Here is a 15744-nt window from a genome sequence, read left to right as displayed (position 1 = left end):
GCTCTGGACACTACGCTGACAGACACAGCAAACCTTCTTGCCACAGCTCGCATTGATGTGCCATCCTGGATGAGCTGCACTACCTGAGCCACTTGTGTGGGTTGTAGACTCCGTCTCATGCTACCACTAGAGTGAAAGCACCGCCAGCATTCAAAAGTGACCAAAACATCAGCCAGGAAGCATAGGAACTGAGAAGTGGTCTGTGGTCACCACCTGCAGAACCACTCCTTTATTGGGGGTGTCTTGCTAATTGCCTATAATTTCCACCTGTTGTCTATTCCATTTGCACAACAGCATGTGAAATTTATTGTCAATCAGTGTTGCTTCCTAAGTGGACAGTTTGATTTCACAGAAGTGTGATTGACTTGGAGTTACATTGTGTTAAGTGTTCCCTTTATTTTTTTGAGCAGTGTATATCTAGATGATCCCTGCTGTACTGCAACCTTCCCTTTTATCAGATGTGAAGGTAAGACCCAAGTGCAGGCAGTGTCGAAGTAACAAAAGTTATTTAAAATCGAACACAGGCAGGCAAAGGTACAGGACTGCAGGCAGGGTCAGGTGGAGACAATCACAAAGAGAGGTGAGACACCTTGTAAATATATTTAAACTACCCCCAGAAGGTGTGTGTGCCTGACAGCTTTCCCACACGTTCTTCAATTAGAAGTGTAACGTTTCCACAGTAATACAAGACTTCCTTGCACTTACATAAGAGAAAAGAAAGTGTCTGAACTGAAAGCTTTGAGGGAGTCGTAGGACGTGAATCGCAGTTTTGGCAGACGTAAAAAAACAAAGTCGCTGATGGAGAAATAATCATGGGGAATGAGGAAGTACATTTATTTTCCCCCTAAACCCTCCCTGACTAGCACCAAAAGCTCAGACTTTAGGGCTTTCTCAGGGACGAAGAGTCCATAATGGTCAGCTATGGTGCAAAGGTCTACTTTAAACAACCCCTCCAACCGATAAACAGAGGTTGCTTCAATAAAATTGGAGATGGCTGTGGCAGCCATTTTGTACACAGCAGCCTACAGAACACACGTAAACTTAAGTCACCCAAACTCACAACCTTAACACCACGCCTCAAACACCAATCACAGAGAGCAGCGTGGTCCTGTGAATTTAATAATCCCGGGATGAGCCCCCATTATGTTACATACGCCTCTTGGAGGGAACGCAACACCCTGCTGCATCTCAACTCCCTGTGGAGTGAAAAAGTATGTGATCGTAGGTGCAGGGGAAGGACGACAGGCAGAGAAAATTACCGTTTACAGGGAATTTATGATTCCTTAACATGGTAATGTCGGGAAAAGGGGCTGGACGGAACCAAAGCAAAGTTAAAAAAAGTCTCCTCTCCTACCTTACCTAACCTTCAACATCACCTGGCGCACTAACCAAAACACAGGGGGTGGTCCGCCCAGGTTTTACCTAGTCTGCATAGACAGATTAAATACTACGGGTTATGTATGACCGCAGGTCTCTTGGCTAAACACTCCCAAGGTATGTTCCCCCTTCTCCCCTGGGAACAAATGAAACAGAACAATTTCAATAACCAAAAACACTAAGTCCTATTGGCATACACATACCTCTGAAGGAGCGGCTACAAAATAATCACATCAAAACTTTCACTGACAAACAACCAACACACGACATAAAAATAAGCTCTTTTCTGATGAAGGAACACTGACTTTTATCAAGCTGGAGAAGGAGTTGGTAATTGAATAGACAGCTGTTTCCCCTGACGAGAGGGAGGGGTCAGAGCTCCAATCAGCCATGGGGCCGAGCAATCAGCTGCTTTAGGATTTCAGGAAGCCATTTCCTGAAAAACACACACATACAAACCCACAACAACACAGAAACTGGGGAACGTAACACCTATGATAATGCCTCTTTGGCAGCCTCATCTGATGGTGATTGACACCCACACAAGGAAGCAATCAGTCTGATCCAACACTAGTCTGATCAGATTACGTGGGCATGTACTCTTGTACTCTTGTAATAGGTTGTACAGTTGTTGTTGATAATTAGTTTCCTAGCAGCTCTCAATAATCAGATGATATGCAGAGGATAAATAGGTTGCTGTTGAAGATGATGGGTTTGATCTCAACTCGATAATCTGATGTTCTATGAAATGATGTCAGAATAGTTTTCTTGAGTTATTGTGGAAGATGAGAATATGTTTGATGTCAACTCTACGTATATAATTAGATGTACTATATGTGATATGATAGCTACTGTTTGTTCTCAGGAGAGGATGAAGAGCTTCTGTGGGACTGGGCAGCCAACGGCAGCACTGGATCTGATTAGCCCTCCTCCTCTTTTCCATTCCTCCTAAAGCACCAGTGTTTTCCCAGAGATGCACAGATGAAAAGCTCCCTCTCTCTCTCACACACACATGACCCTACTCACACGCACCATTACACTCTGCAATATGTCTACCACGTGTGAGACTCTGACCCAATCTCCGCTATACTCCTGCCAAAAGCTCCATCTTCTTATAAGGCAGGAAATACTTTACTAAATATGTCATATAGAAGTAATTTCTGTTATCTAAGATTTCAAAAAATCACGTGTGTGCAATGGATCTTTGCCTGTGTGAAAGATCTTCGTGCATAACTCTGTTACTCTTTGCTCTCCCGTTATTATAGGAGGCTAATGGGATATTTTTTTTGCAAGATTTGCAATGTTTTTTAAAAGGTATTTGTTTTGGCCATAGCTTGATCCTAATCAATGCAGTGCTAGGTGCTGACTGATTTACAGGCCTCCTTATCCAAAACAACAATGAGTGAGGAGAAACAGAGGAAAATAGAAAAACTGTACACAGAAGGGGGAGGAGGGTAAGAGGGAGAGTGAGCATAAGAGAGTAGGGTAAACTGAAAGAGACAAATAGAGGGATATGGAGAGAGTGAGAGAGATTGATAGACGTATAAAATATGGACTGAGTGCCAAGTATAGTCAAGATATATGCCACTTTGGTCTTAGGCAGGATGTGACTCCACCCTAACTTCTTTACAATTAAAGTCTTGGGACCATTCCATCTCCACTGCCATCTGCTCTTCCTGCCTCCAAAACAATGTATGTCCTTTTCCTGTCCTGTTCTTTTTGGCCTCCTAGTGGGACGTAGCGTCCATTCCCAGGAGACTACCCACCTGCCTGGCCGCTGTACACCCTCGACCCCAGATACTCGGTCATCTCTCTCTCTCTCTCTCTCTCTCGCTCCTCTCTCTGTGTGTTGTGTTTGTTGAGTAACTTTTATGACAGGAAATAACCAAGCGGGACGCAGGAGTACCATTTCAATAAGTTCAGTGAAAGTCAAGCTCGAGACGTCATCAGAGTGGTCACTCAATGTTTACCACAGAGTTCTTATTCTGTGCATTCACTATGCAGAACACTACACTGTCGCTCTCTTCTTTTCTCCATCAACCTCTCCCTTCTCTCTCACTTTATCTCTCTCTCTCTACATGTGGTCTCATAACTGGCTCAACCTGTCTCTCTGAGAGACTACAGTCCTTTTAAAGTACCAGTGTGCTGACCTCTGACACCTGCAGGATAAGACCCTGACATGCAAGTGATGATCATCGTTGGAGTGTTGTGACATTGTGGTAAAGTAAGTAAGTATACCCTTCTTCTTTACCCCACTCAGCTTTTTCACATCAGTCCCTGAGAGACACCCCGAGTCTCACTGCAGTTCCCCAAGACCATAGAACAGACCCCCTCCCCCTTTTGGGCCCCTTCAGTCCACACATCCTGATACATTGTTTAAAAACATTTGAGTCATTTAGCAGATGCTCTTATCCAGAGCAACTAGGGTAAAGTGCCTTGCTCAAGGGCACATCAACAGATTTTTCACCTAGTCGGCTCGGTGATTCAAACCAGCAACCTTTTGGTTACTGGCCCAATGCCCCTAACCACCAGGCTACTGGTAATGATAATAATAATTTGGTGTGTGCTTCTGTTTGTCCTATTTCACACATGTACAAGTATCAATTATATGCATGTTTGAATTGGAAATGTGTTGTTTGGATATTGTAACGTTCGTCATATTCCTCCTCCTCGGATGAGGAGGAGCATGGATCGGACCAACACGCAGCGAGGTATGTAGACAATGAATTTAATTGAACAGACGAACACTGACACGAAATACACTTGAATAAACTATAAAACAACAAACGACGTTAAACAGACCTGAACATGAGAACTACATAAAAATGAAGAATGCACGAACAGGAAAAACGAATGAACGAACGAGACATACCGTGTGGTGCAACAAAACACAGACACAGCGACAATCACCCACAAACAAACAGTGAGAACAGCCTACCTTAATATGGTTCTCAATCAGAGGAAACGTCAAACACCTGCCTCTAATTGAGAACCATATCAGGCAACACATTAACCCAACATAGAAAATAACACATAGACAACCCACCCCAACTCACGCCCTGACCAACTAAATAAATACAAGAAAAAGGAAAAACAGGTCAGGAACGTGACAGATATCCTGAGACAACCTCTGAGAGTGGGGTCACGGCCAGGGTCTGCCATTATCAACAGCAACCCTGGAGAAATTAGGCTTACGTGCCTTCCTCAAGGGCACATCGACAGATTTTTCACCTTGTCGATTCGGGAATTCAGAGAGCCACCTTTCGGTTCCTGGCTCAATGCTCTAACCTATAGGCTACCTGCCGCCCTGCGTCATGAGTGTGTGTGTGTGTGTGTGTGTCTGTGTCTGTGTGTCACGTTCCTGACCTGTTTTCTGTTAGTTTTTGTATGTGTTAGCTGGTCAGGACGTGAGTTTGGGTGGGCAGTCTATGTTTTCTGTTTCTATGTTGGTTTGGGTACCTAATATGGTTCTCAATTAGAGGCAGGTGGTTTTCATCTCCTCTGATTGAGAATCATATTAAGGTAGGTGGGGTCACATTGTTTGTTTGTGGGTGGTTGTCTCCTGTGTCTGTGTCTATGTTGCACCATACGGGACTGTTTCGTTCGTTCGTTCGTTCGTTCGTTCGTTCGTCATTTTGTGTAGTCATTTTCCTGTTCGTGAGTTCTTCGTGTTTCATGTAAGTTCGTCGTCCAGGTCTGTCTACTCCGTTTGTTGTTTTGTTAGTTTCAAATGAAGTTCGTGTTTTCTTTAATAAATAATGTCATATCAAGACGCTGCATTTTGGTTCAATCCCTTCGGATGAAGAGGAGGAGGAACGCCATTACACTGTGTGTCCGTGTGTGTCTTTTAGGAAACACAGACACAGCAGCACATTTTGGGAATGTGAACTTGACCCTAGAAAGGGAGTATGCAGACCCACACACAGTCTTACACACACAAACACACACCTGAGGGCACAGGGCAACATGAGGACAGGGAGAACTCAGTGAACCTTAGTGAATCACTGGCCAAACTAATCAGATCACCCCAGCGGAAATGAGAGCCCCCTCTGCATCCTTGCCCCCACCCTACCACTACCCACCCATCACACACCTTCAGACTGAATTCGGATATGCCCATCCCCCAGCAGGACATATCCCTATAGATCAGTGGTTCCCAAACTGTGGGGCACACAAGGTGTTGGCAGGGGGTCCCTCCCAAAAAAGATACCCATAGATTTTGTTGTAATGTTCGAGTCAATCAAATATCACATGAATACACAAGAAAATTAGCTTTAAAATCACAAAATATTCTCTGCACCCCAAGACAAAATGTGTAGAGTTGCAGGAAATTGGCATTAAACCTGCAAAACCTTAAAACCAACAAGAGGGGTGTGAACTGTTTGTGTCATGAACAGTGCTTGTGCTCATAGAAATACTGTAGACGTGGCTTGCACCCGGGCGGAATGTTCCCCCCGATTAAAAAGTTTGGGAACCCCTGCATAGAGTACTGTGTGTGTGTGTGTGTGTGTGTGTGTGTGTGTGTGTGTGTGTGTGTGTGTGTGTGTGTGTGTGTGTGTGTGTGTGTGTGTGTGTGTGTGTGTGTGTGTGTGTGGTCTTCACCTTGGCCTTTTAGAACTTTTAGAGCTCCACCCTCAACACTGATAGGCTGCGCTATATGCCTGTACCCCTAGTCCCGCCTCCCCTGCCTAGCTTATCCGTTATGTTAGATTGTGATTACGGTTTGATCCAAACTCTCATTTCAGCCAGATCAGGATGAGCTTGTGGAAATCTCTCATTCCTCACCAGAAATGAGAGGGACGGCATCCCAAACCCGGCATACTGCATCCAGATGGGAGGGATCCTGTGGGGAGCCTTGTGATCCAAGTGTTAACTGAGAGGAGTAGCGTGTTGTAACACCACATGTGGCTGTGGCATGGGATAAGGAGAGGACTGGGTGAGGTTCAGTGGTGCCCGCTGAGCCCCAGCTGACCTGTTTTCCATACTGCAAGAGAGAAGGGTACAGAGTACAGTGCACTCTGATGATAGTGATTACATCTGAGCAGTACAACTACCTCTGTCACACCCTGATCTGTTTCACCTGTCTTTGTGCTCGTCTCCACCCCCCTCCAGGTGTCGCCCATCTTCTTCCTTATCCCCAGTGTATTTATACTTGTGTTCTCTGTTTGTCTGTTGCCAGTTCGTTTTGTCTTGTCAGGTCTTACCAGCGTGTTTTCCCATCTCGCTGCTTTCTCAAGTTCTGTTTCCTAGTTTCCTCAGTTCTGACCATTCTGCCTGCCCTGACCCTAAGCCTGCCTGTTGTTCTGTACCTTATTGACTCTGCCCTGAATTACAGACCTCTGCCTGCCATTGACCTGTCTTTTGCCTGCCCCCTGTTTGGGTCAATAAACATATGTGACTCTAGCTGTCTGCATCTGGGTTTATCCTGAGTTCTGATATGATAACTATCACTATAACTGAATTCACTATAAGCTGAGTGCACTGTATGTGATATCAATACATAGTCAGCCTGGTTCTGTAACATGGCTGTGTATGGTTTGTATCTGCTCTTAATGTCACACACACACACACACTCTCTCTCTCTCTCGCTCCCTCTCTGTTGAATATGTACTTGATATGTAATATGTAAAATCGAATAAAATAAACATCTGTTATGAATTAACCCTGTCTGTGTATGTACATGTTTAGAATAACTGGTATAAGCCTAGGTTTAGGTGTGGAGCTCTTGTGACATATGAAAACATACAGTCTCATGCCGGATCACATTACATTTATTTTTATTTAACTAGGCAATTCAGTTAAGAACAAACAATACAACAATACAACAGGACAACAGTTTTCAGCTGTGCTAACATAATTTCAAAAGGGTTTTCTAATGATCAATTAGCCTTTTAAAATGATAAACTTGGATTAGCTAACACAACGTGCCATTGAAACACAGGAGTGATGGTTGCTGATAATGGGCCTCTGTACGCCTACGTAGCTATTCCATAAAAAATCTGCTGTTTCCAGCTACAATAGTCATTAACATTAACAATGTCTACAGTGTAGTTCTGATCAATTTGATGTTATTTTAATGAACAATTTTTTTTGCTTTTCTTTCAAAAACAAGGACATTTCTAAATGACCCCAAACCTTTTAACGGTTGTGTATATTAGGCATATTAGGCATATGATTAGTTATTGAACAACACATACTGACAGACCTCTCGGTTCATTCGGTTAATGGCAACGATTCTGATCGCTGCATGAGTGTGGGCCCATAAGAGCTTGTAAGAGCATAAATATTAGCACTGTCTGGGTTTTAGACGCCTCCTGACAGTCAGTTCACATGTAGCAAGAAGAGACAGGATAACCTAGGTACCTAGATAACCTAGGTATTCCTATAGCCTACCACGTTTCCACTCACTTACGGATTGATGTGTGTTGAACACCTCTCTGAGCAGAAACACAAGCTCCAGGAGAGATGGATGCACTGACTCTGTTCACATTGTTTCCATTAAGCCTCCCCCTAAACTTATGACAGCCTTCATCACTGTGGTGTTGCGCAAGAACCAGATGCACAGTGTGAGCACCCGGTTAAGACTCCACCGGGATTGATTGACAGTTCCTGTGGGAGTTGTGGATGCAATTTTTGCAAGAGCTTTTCTCTGAGCTCCGATGGGGTAGGGCCGGGGGCGGTACCCGGGTCAGGAGTGTGGTGCGGCGGATGCTGCTGTTCGAGTCTTGATGGCCGAATTTGCGGAGCAGCCTCCGGCAGCACGGCAGACAGTGCACCATGTCAGAGAGGAGGTGGCCGCTAAAGATCATGTAGATCCACGGGTTACAGCAGCTATTCAGACTGGCCAGCAGAGCCGAGAGGGTGACTGCGGTGTTCTCGGAGTCTGGAGAGAGAGAAACGGGGAAGAGGGGGTGTCGGCCAGTCAGAGAAGAAGAAAACATTCAAGCGTGTTCTGTTTATCTACTAGCAGTGGCACATTCTATTTATGCCAGGGCTGTCCAACCCTGTTCCTGGAGAGCTACCCTCCTGTAGGTTTTCACTCCAACCCCAGTTGTAACCAACCTGATTCAGCTTTTCAAGCAGCTAATTATTAGAATCAGGTGCGCTAGATGAGGGTTGGAGTGAAAACCTACAGGATGGTATCTCTCCAGGAACAGGGTTGGACAGCCCTGATTTATGCGTATTCTCGAAGGAGTCTCGGCAAGCAACTGGGTCTGACGGGTCACTGACTCGCCAGCAAAATATTTTATTAACTTTTGGAGACCGATGGTCGTTTTCATAACTATCTGTCACACCTACACAACGGTTGCGTTATATGGCACGTGTCTAACACGTATGTATGCCCTTTAGGTGATTCTGCTGTTTTTCTATATTGCGCACTGTCCGACAATTCAAGCTACAGCAGAAGGAATAACATCAGCTACATTCACACCTCATCAAGGCAATGAATTAGTTAACTCACATGCACAGAACAGATAATAAAATTACTTCCAGTAAGATTTTGTTCGCGGTTATTCGATTGTGGTCACAATAATATACCCCAGGTCTCCAGTTTGCACAGCCTATAGCCTAAGTAATACGTCTTGACTGTCTGTATAGCCTATTTGTTTCAGTTTGGTCTATGTATCTGAGAAGGAGTTATACAGTTGTTGTCTCACTATGTCCGTGGTAAACTGAAGAACATTTTGGAGAGCAGTGAATCAGCTTTTAGGGAAACCCCTAGGGTAATGCATAAAATATGTGCTGAAGCTGTGCACTATTACCAACTTATTGAGTAAATAGGACTAAGCAATAATGTAATGTTTTAAAACACTTAACTTGTCACACAATGAACGGAGACATGGCACCAGCGCGCGCTGCCAATGACTCACCGCACAGAGCCCAAATATAACACTTACCTACCCACGAGAAGCTCTCATCCCACACCGACCACATCTGCACGGTGAAAAACGGAGCCCAGCACACCACGTACGCCAGCACGATCACGAAAGTCATTTTCACTGTGCGCAGCTTGGCGCGCGAGATGGTGGTGACGCTGCTGACTGAACTCGTCCCGATCAGCCCATTCTTGGTCGCAAGTGCCATCACGCTAGTGCCCTTCTGGGTCTTGTACTTTATGTTCCGCCAGATGGCTCGGCAGATGAAGCCGTAGCAGAGCATAAGCACGGCCACGGGCACGAGGAAGATGCCCACGGTGATCCAGGTGATGTAGGCGCGCACGCCCCACGGCTGGATGAAGTGTCCCCAGCAGTCATACACGGCCGAGCCCGGGTGGACCTCGCTCAGGGAGAAGATAAAATACTGGGGCATGCTCAGGGCAAGACTACACACCCAGGTGGCCCCGATCATCATATAGGCGCGCTGCGTGGGCTGGTGAAGGGTCTGCATCGGGTGACAGATGGCGATGTAGCGGTCCAGCGTCATCATCACCATCATGTAGGTGGACGCGAACATCCCTAGCACCTGCAGGTGCTTGACGATGCGGCACAGGAAGTCAGGCCCGTAGAAGCGGAAGGTGATCTCCCAACAGAGCTGCGGTAGCACCTGGAAAAAGGCCACTACCAAGTCCGCGAGGCTCAGATGCTTCATGAACAGGTGCATGCGCGAGGGCTTCCGTCGGCTCATGTACATGGCCAGCAGTACGCTCAGGTTCCCCACCACAGCCACCACGAATGTCACGCTAAGTACCGTGATCTCGATCTTGGCGACCTCCTCATTCCGGCCAAACGGGTCGCTGGAGTTCCCAAGAGCGCCAGTGTTGTTCCCTCGATCCTCCATCAACACCGGCTTGCTCGTGAGGTCGAAGCCTATCTTCAAATTGTCATCCATGAGGTTGAGTGAGCTCTGTGAAGGGAAAAGTGCGCCTCCGGAGATGTTCATGGCTGTCCTGAACACATCCGCGCGCACGATCACCCGCTGCCACCTGCCTGCATTGAGAACGTGTGAGTTTGTTTTAAATTTAAGCAATTACTTAGAGTCTATCGTCTACGTAAACTCGCTCATTGCGCACAGACCGACAGATGTGTTGGCTTGGCAAAGATGTGAAGCACATGGTGTGAAACTGTATCTGTGCGCAGTCGCCACCGACCCTTTTTAAATGTTTTTATACCAATGAGACCACCCCCACATCTCCAACCTCCGCTGAACAGCCTCGGACACAAAAACAACAGCAGAGAGAAACAGCATGTATGGAAAACATAATAGTTTGCATGGGTGGAATTTCTGTGAAAGACTCGTTACCACTCACAAGTAAATAGGGAACACACTGAGGTTTTCCCATGTAAATGTCTCCAGATGCTGTACTGCAAACCTCAATAACTAATGGTGCAATTAGTGCGTAAATATTCACAATGCGCGCTACTGGTCAGTATTCCATATGCATTTACTTATCATGTCTCTAGGAATCCTTTTTGAAAAGGTATCAAGAAAAATGTTAAAACTTGTAAGGTGACCCATTTTTGTCTTTGAGATGATCTTGATGATGAAGATGTTCAAATCAAATCGAATTTTATTTGTCACATACACATGGTAAGTAGATGTTAATGCGAGTGTGGCGAAATGCTTGTGATGTCATATAATGTTGTTTTTCTGTGATGTTTATCATATTACTGTGAAGCCAGAGGGACTTTTCCCAATTGTGTGGACAATAAAAGGTTTTCTATTATATTACATTCTGACATATGACATCATTTTGTCATGTTCTATGCACAGTAGATTCAGTGCACTCTTTCTCTGTCTCCCTTTCTGTATGTGAGCATGCGTGTATGCAAAGCCTGTGTTAGCATATTCTCCTGCATGGTGAACTCTATGGACCGTGTGAAGTTTCTGGAATACCACACCACTGCTCTCATCTCCAGGGACCCTGGGGAATGTATGAGAAACCCAGGCTGATTGCCCGAGCACCAGGTGTCCACAACACAATGCAGGAATGCCTTGTGTGTCACACAGGTGAGTAGGCTAGTATATATAGGTCAAATTGGGAGAATAGATCAATTCGCTAGATACAGTAACATCGTTGGCTCCGATGTTGCCGGATCTAAATGTTCCTGACCCCACGCAGATCTGCCCCCCACCCTCCACCCAAGGGGCCCAATTTATGCTTATTGTGATCTATTTCTGGTAGATGACACACTGTGTGTGTGTGTGTGTATGTGTTTGCGCATGTGTGGGGGTCTGCAGATGTGGAGGGAAGCAGGCTGTGTTTGTGCGGGAATTTGTTGGAGCTGGTGTTTCTGTCGGGTTGATGATGAGGTAGATGTTCTCTGATGATAACCTGTAACCTGAGCAAATTATTGCTCAGATTTCACCACTGTGACCCGCCGATAAAGATTAGTTAGAGATTACTTACAACTGTAATAGAGGGCTTAGAAATGTGTAAAAACGGGCTAGCTCAAGGTTTTAGACCTCTCCTCCGGTAACCCATTCAGTTCAACTTATTTGTTCTATTCTAGTAAGCACACCTGATTCAACAGATCTACTAATCATCAAGTTCAGGATTAGTTGAAAAGGGTGTAAGATAACTGGAATAGATCCAGTAATTGAGAAGTTTGGAAAGACTGTTCAAATAATTTTGTGAACTAACACTCCCCCCCCCCCCCCCCCCCCTTAGTAGCTCAGACTTTGCTGATATCTACTTTATTGAGGAAAAATGTACTTACTAGGACTGTGATATGACGTTGTCCCACCTAGCTATCTTAAAGCAGCAATCAGGAGTTGAAACAATAACAAAGCATATTCCCCACCAATGTTTCGGTAAAAAGCTGCGGTGAAGGGGCTGGAGAAATGTAACAAATTTCAAATTCAAAGACAGAGCTATGGATGCGAGGACTGACCATACATGATATCAAACCTATACAGTGGCTTCAGAAAATATTCAGACCACTTGACTTTATCCACATTTTGTTACATTACAGCCTTATTCTAAAATAGATAAAATATTTTACCCCCCCTCATCAATCTACACACGATTCCCCATAATGACAAAGCAAAAACAGGTTTTTAGAAATGTTTGCTAATTTATGAAAAATAAACAACTGAAATATCACATTTACATAAGTATTCAGACCCTTTAGTCAGTACTTTGTTGAAGCACCTTTAGCATCGAGTCTTCTTAGGTGTGCCAGGCTTGTAGCGTCATACCCGTTTTTGGGGAGTTTCTCTGTTATTCAGGTCTCTCCAGAAATGTTAGATCGGGTTGAAGTCTGGGCTCTGGCTGCGTCGCTCAAGGACATTCAGAGACGTGTCCCAAAGCCACTCCTGCGTTGTCTTGGCTGTGTGCTTAGGGTTGTTGTCCTGTTGGAAGGTGAACCTTCGCCCTAGTCTGAGGTCCTGAGAGTTCTGGAGCGGGGTTTCATCAAAGATCTCTCTGTACATTGCTCAGTTCATCTTTCTCTCAATCCTGACTAGTCTCCCAGTCCCTGCCGCTGAAAAAATCCCCACAGCATGATACTGCCACCACCACGCTTCACCATAGGGATGGTGCCAGGTTTCCTCCAGACGTGACGCTTGGTATTCAGGCCAAAGAGTTCAATCTTGTTTTAATCAGACCAGATAATCTTGTTTCTCATAGTCTGAGAGTCTTTAGGTGCCTTTTGGAAAACTCCAAGCGGACTGTCATGTGCCTTTTACTGAGGAGTGGCTTCCGTCTGGCCACTCTACCATAAAGGCTTGATTGTTGGAGTGCTGCAGATTTGGTTGTCCTTCTGGAAGGTTCTCCGATCTCCACAGAGGAACTCTAGAGCTCTCTCAGAGTGACCATCGAGTTTTTGGTCACCTTCCTATCCAAGGTCCTTCTCTCCCGATTGCTCTATTTGGCCGGGCGGCCAGCTCTAGGAAGAGTCTTGGTGGTTCCAAACTTATTCAATTTAAGAATGATGGAGGCCACTGTGTTCTTGGTGACATTCAATGCTGCAGACATTTTTTGGTACCCTTCCCCAGAACTGTGCCTCGACACAATCCTGTCTCGGAGCTCTATGGACAATTCCTTCGACCTCATTGCTTGGTTTTTGCTCTGACATGCACTGTCAACTGTGGGACCTTATATAGACAGGTGTGTGCCTTTCCAAATAATTTCCAATCAATTGAATTTACCACAGTTGGACTCCAATCAAGATGTAGAAACATCTCAAGGATGAGTATTGGCAACAGGCTGCACCTGAGCTCAACATCGAGTCTCATAGCAATGGGTCTGAATACTTATATCAATAAGGTATTTCAGTTTTTTTATTTTTAATACATTTGCAAAGATTTCTAAAAACCTGTTTCCTCTTTGCCGTTATGGGGTATTGTTTGTAGATTGCTGAGGAAAAACATTTATTTAATCAATTTTAGAATAAGGCTGTAACGTGACAAAATGTGGAAAAAGTCCAGTTCTGAATACTTTCTAAATGCACTGTAGTTTTAACCATGTTTTTAGGCTATAAAGTGTTTACATTTACTGTGTCTACCAACATTGGAGTTAAAAAAAGCGTGTATTTTGGGTTCTGAAGTGGTACGGCAGTTGAGTTATGTTCTTCAAGAATCAACGGGTACACCTTCTTCATGTATAAGTCCAAAAATGGGTTTAGCAATTGCTGATTGCCTCTTTAAGATGAACGCACTAAACTGTAAGGTCGCTCTGGATAAGAGCGTCTGCTAAATGACTACAATGTAAATGTAATTCATCCAATTTTGTGGAGCCAGAGAAGAGCATTGTTTCCACATTACAGTAGAAACAGATAGACATCTCAATATTTGAGAGGAGATAAGATGACACAATCTCCTTTTGCACAAGGCAAAAGGAGATTGTGTCATCTTATCTCCTCTCAAATATTGAGATGTCTATCTTTCTACCTACCCACCCCAGGCACTGCCTCCCTCTGACTGCTGAAAAGGATCCCTGGTCAGGTCGTCCACCTCTCTTGTCTTCTAACGTAAGATACAACATGTGTGGGTTGTGTGAAATACTCCTTTCCTTACATAGCTCTTCTCATCTGAATTAAAACATTGTCCCTGTAGCCTTACAAGGTCCTTGGAACCCTTCCATCAGACTGCGAAGCAAGGTCCTCACAACAATTCTAATGTTTAATCTATATGCAGAGAGTGAAAACCAGCAGAGAGGGATGCGATGCGGCTCTCACGGAAGAACGTGTTTCTCATGTCAAAGCGTCGGAACCTGAGAAAGAAGGCCAGATTGCAGATGGTGAGTTACGTAACGTATTGTTAGATTACAAACAATGCGGAGTAATGGGAATGTCAGAGTATATGGATTTATGAAGCCGGCCAATCATTAGGCATGTCAGACTCTCACTGCAAGCAGTGGATAAATCATTAAAATCAAATCAAATGTTATTTTCGCATACACATAAATAAGCAGCTGTTATTGCGGGTGTAGTGAACTGCTTGTGTTCCTAGCTCCAACAGTGCAGTAATATCTAACAATACACACATCTAAAAGTAAAAGAATGGAATGAAGAAATATAGAAATATTAGGACAAGCAATTTCAGAGTCCAGAGTATAAATATTTACTGAACAAAAATATAAATGCAACATGAAACAATTTCAACGATTTGACTCAGTTCAAATCAGATCAAATTGTATTTGTCACATAAGCCGAATATAACAGGTGTAGTGAAATGCTTACTTACAAGCCCTTAACCAAAAAAGGAAGAAATAAGAATAACAAATAATTAAAGAGCAGCAGTGAATAACAATAGCGGGGCTATATACAGGGGGTACCGGTACAGAGTCAATGTCAATGTGCGGGGCCACCGGTGTCGAGGTAATTGAGGTAATATGTACATGTAGGTAGAGTTATTAAAGTGACTATGCAAAGATAATAATAGAGTAGCAGCAGCGTTCCGGGGGGGGGGGGGTCAATGCAAATAGTCTGGGTAGCCATTTGATAAGCTGTTCAAGAGTCTTATGGCTTGGGAGTAGAAGCTATTTAGGAGCCTCTTGGACCGAGACTTGGAGCTCCGGTACCACTTGCCGTGCGGTAGCAGAGAGAACAGTCTATGACTAGGGTGGCTGGAGTCTTAGGCCATTTTTAGGGCCTTCCTCTAACACCGGCTGGTATAGAGGTCCTGGATGGCAGGAAGCTTGGCCCCGGTGATGTACTGGGCTGTACGCACTACCCTCTGTAGTGCCTTGCGGTCGGAGGCCGAGCAGTTGCCATACCAGGCAGTGTTGCAACCCATCAGGATGCTCTCGATGGTGCAGCTGTAAAACCTTTTGAGGATCTGAGGACCCATGCCAAATCTTTTCAGTCTCCTGAGGGGAATAGGTTTTGTCGTGCCCTCTTCATGACTGTCTTGGTGTGCTTGGACCATGTTAGTTCATTGGTGATGTGGACACCAAGGAACTTGAAGCTCTCAACCTGCTCCACT

The 15744-nt window shown here is 44.7% G+C and overlaps 1 protein-coding gene across 2 annotated transcripts; it reads right to left on the bottom strand.

Annotated features, from left to right (window-relative positions):
• Positions 1–7276: 7276 nt before the first annotated feature.
• Positions 7277–10455, bottom strand: LOC139534158 (arg8-vasotocin receptor-like). Of its 2 annotated transcripts, none has more exons than XM_071332991.1 (2): positions 9276–10455; positions 7277–8260 (listed from the first exon to the last, which is right to left on the bottom strand). In XM_071332991.1, exons 1-2 carry the CDS (start codon positions 10255–10257, stop codon positions 7956–7958), a joined length of 1287 nt encoding a protein of 428 aa, XP_071189092.1. In that variant the 5' UTR covers positions 10258–10455; the 3' UTR covers positions 7277–7955. The 2 variants fall into 2 exon arrangements, with proteins under 2 accessions (XP_071189092.1, XP_071189094.1); XM_071332993.1 differs by having other exon boundaries at positions 8096–8260; positions 9280–10455.
• Positions 10456–15744: the final 5289 nt, after the last annotated feature.

This window comes from Salvelinus alpinus, chromosome 11, assembly GCF_045679555.1.
Source record: "Salvelinus alpinus chromosome 11, SLU_Salpinus.1, whole genome shotgun sequence".
Taxonomy (NCBI): domain Eukaryota; kingdom Metazoa; phylum Chordata; class Actinopteri; order Salmoniformes; family Salmonidae; genus Salvelinus; species Salvelinus alpinus.
The sequence above is the reverse complement of the archived record's forward strand: the minus strand, read 5'-3'. Positions and strand labels throughout refer to the sequence as shown.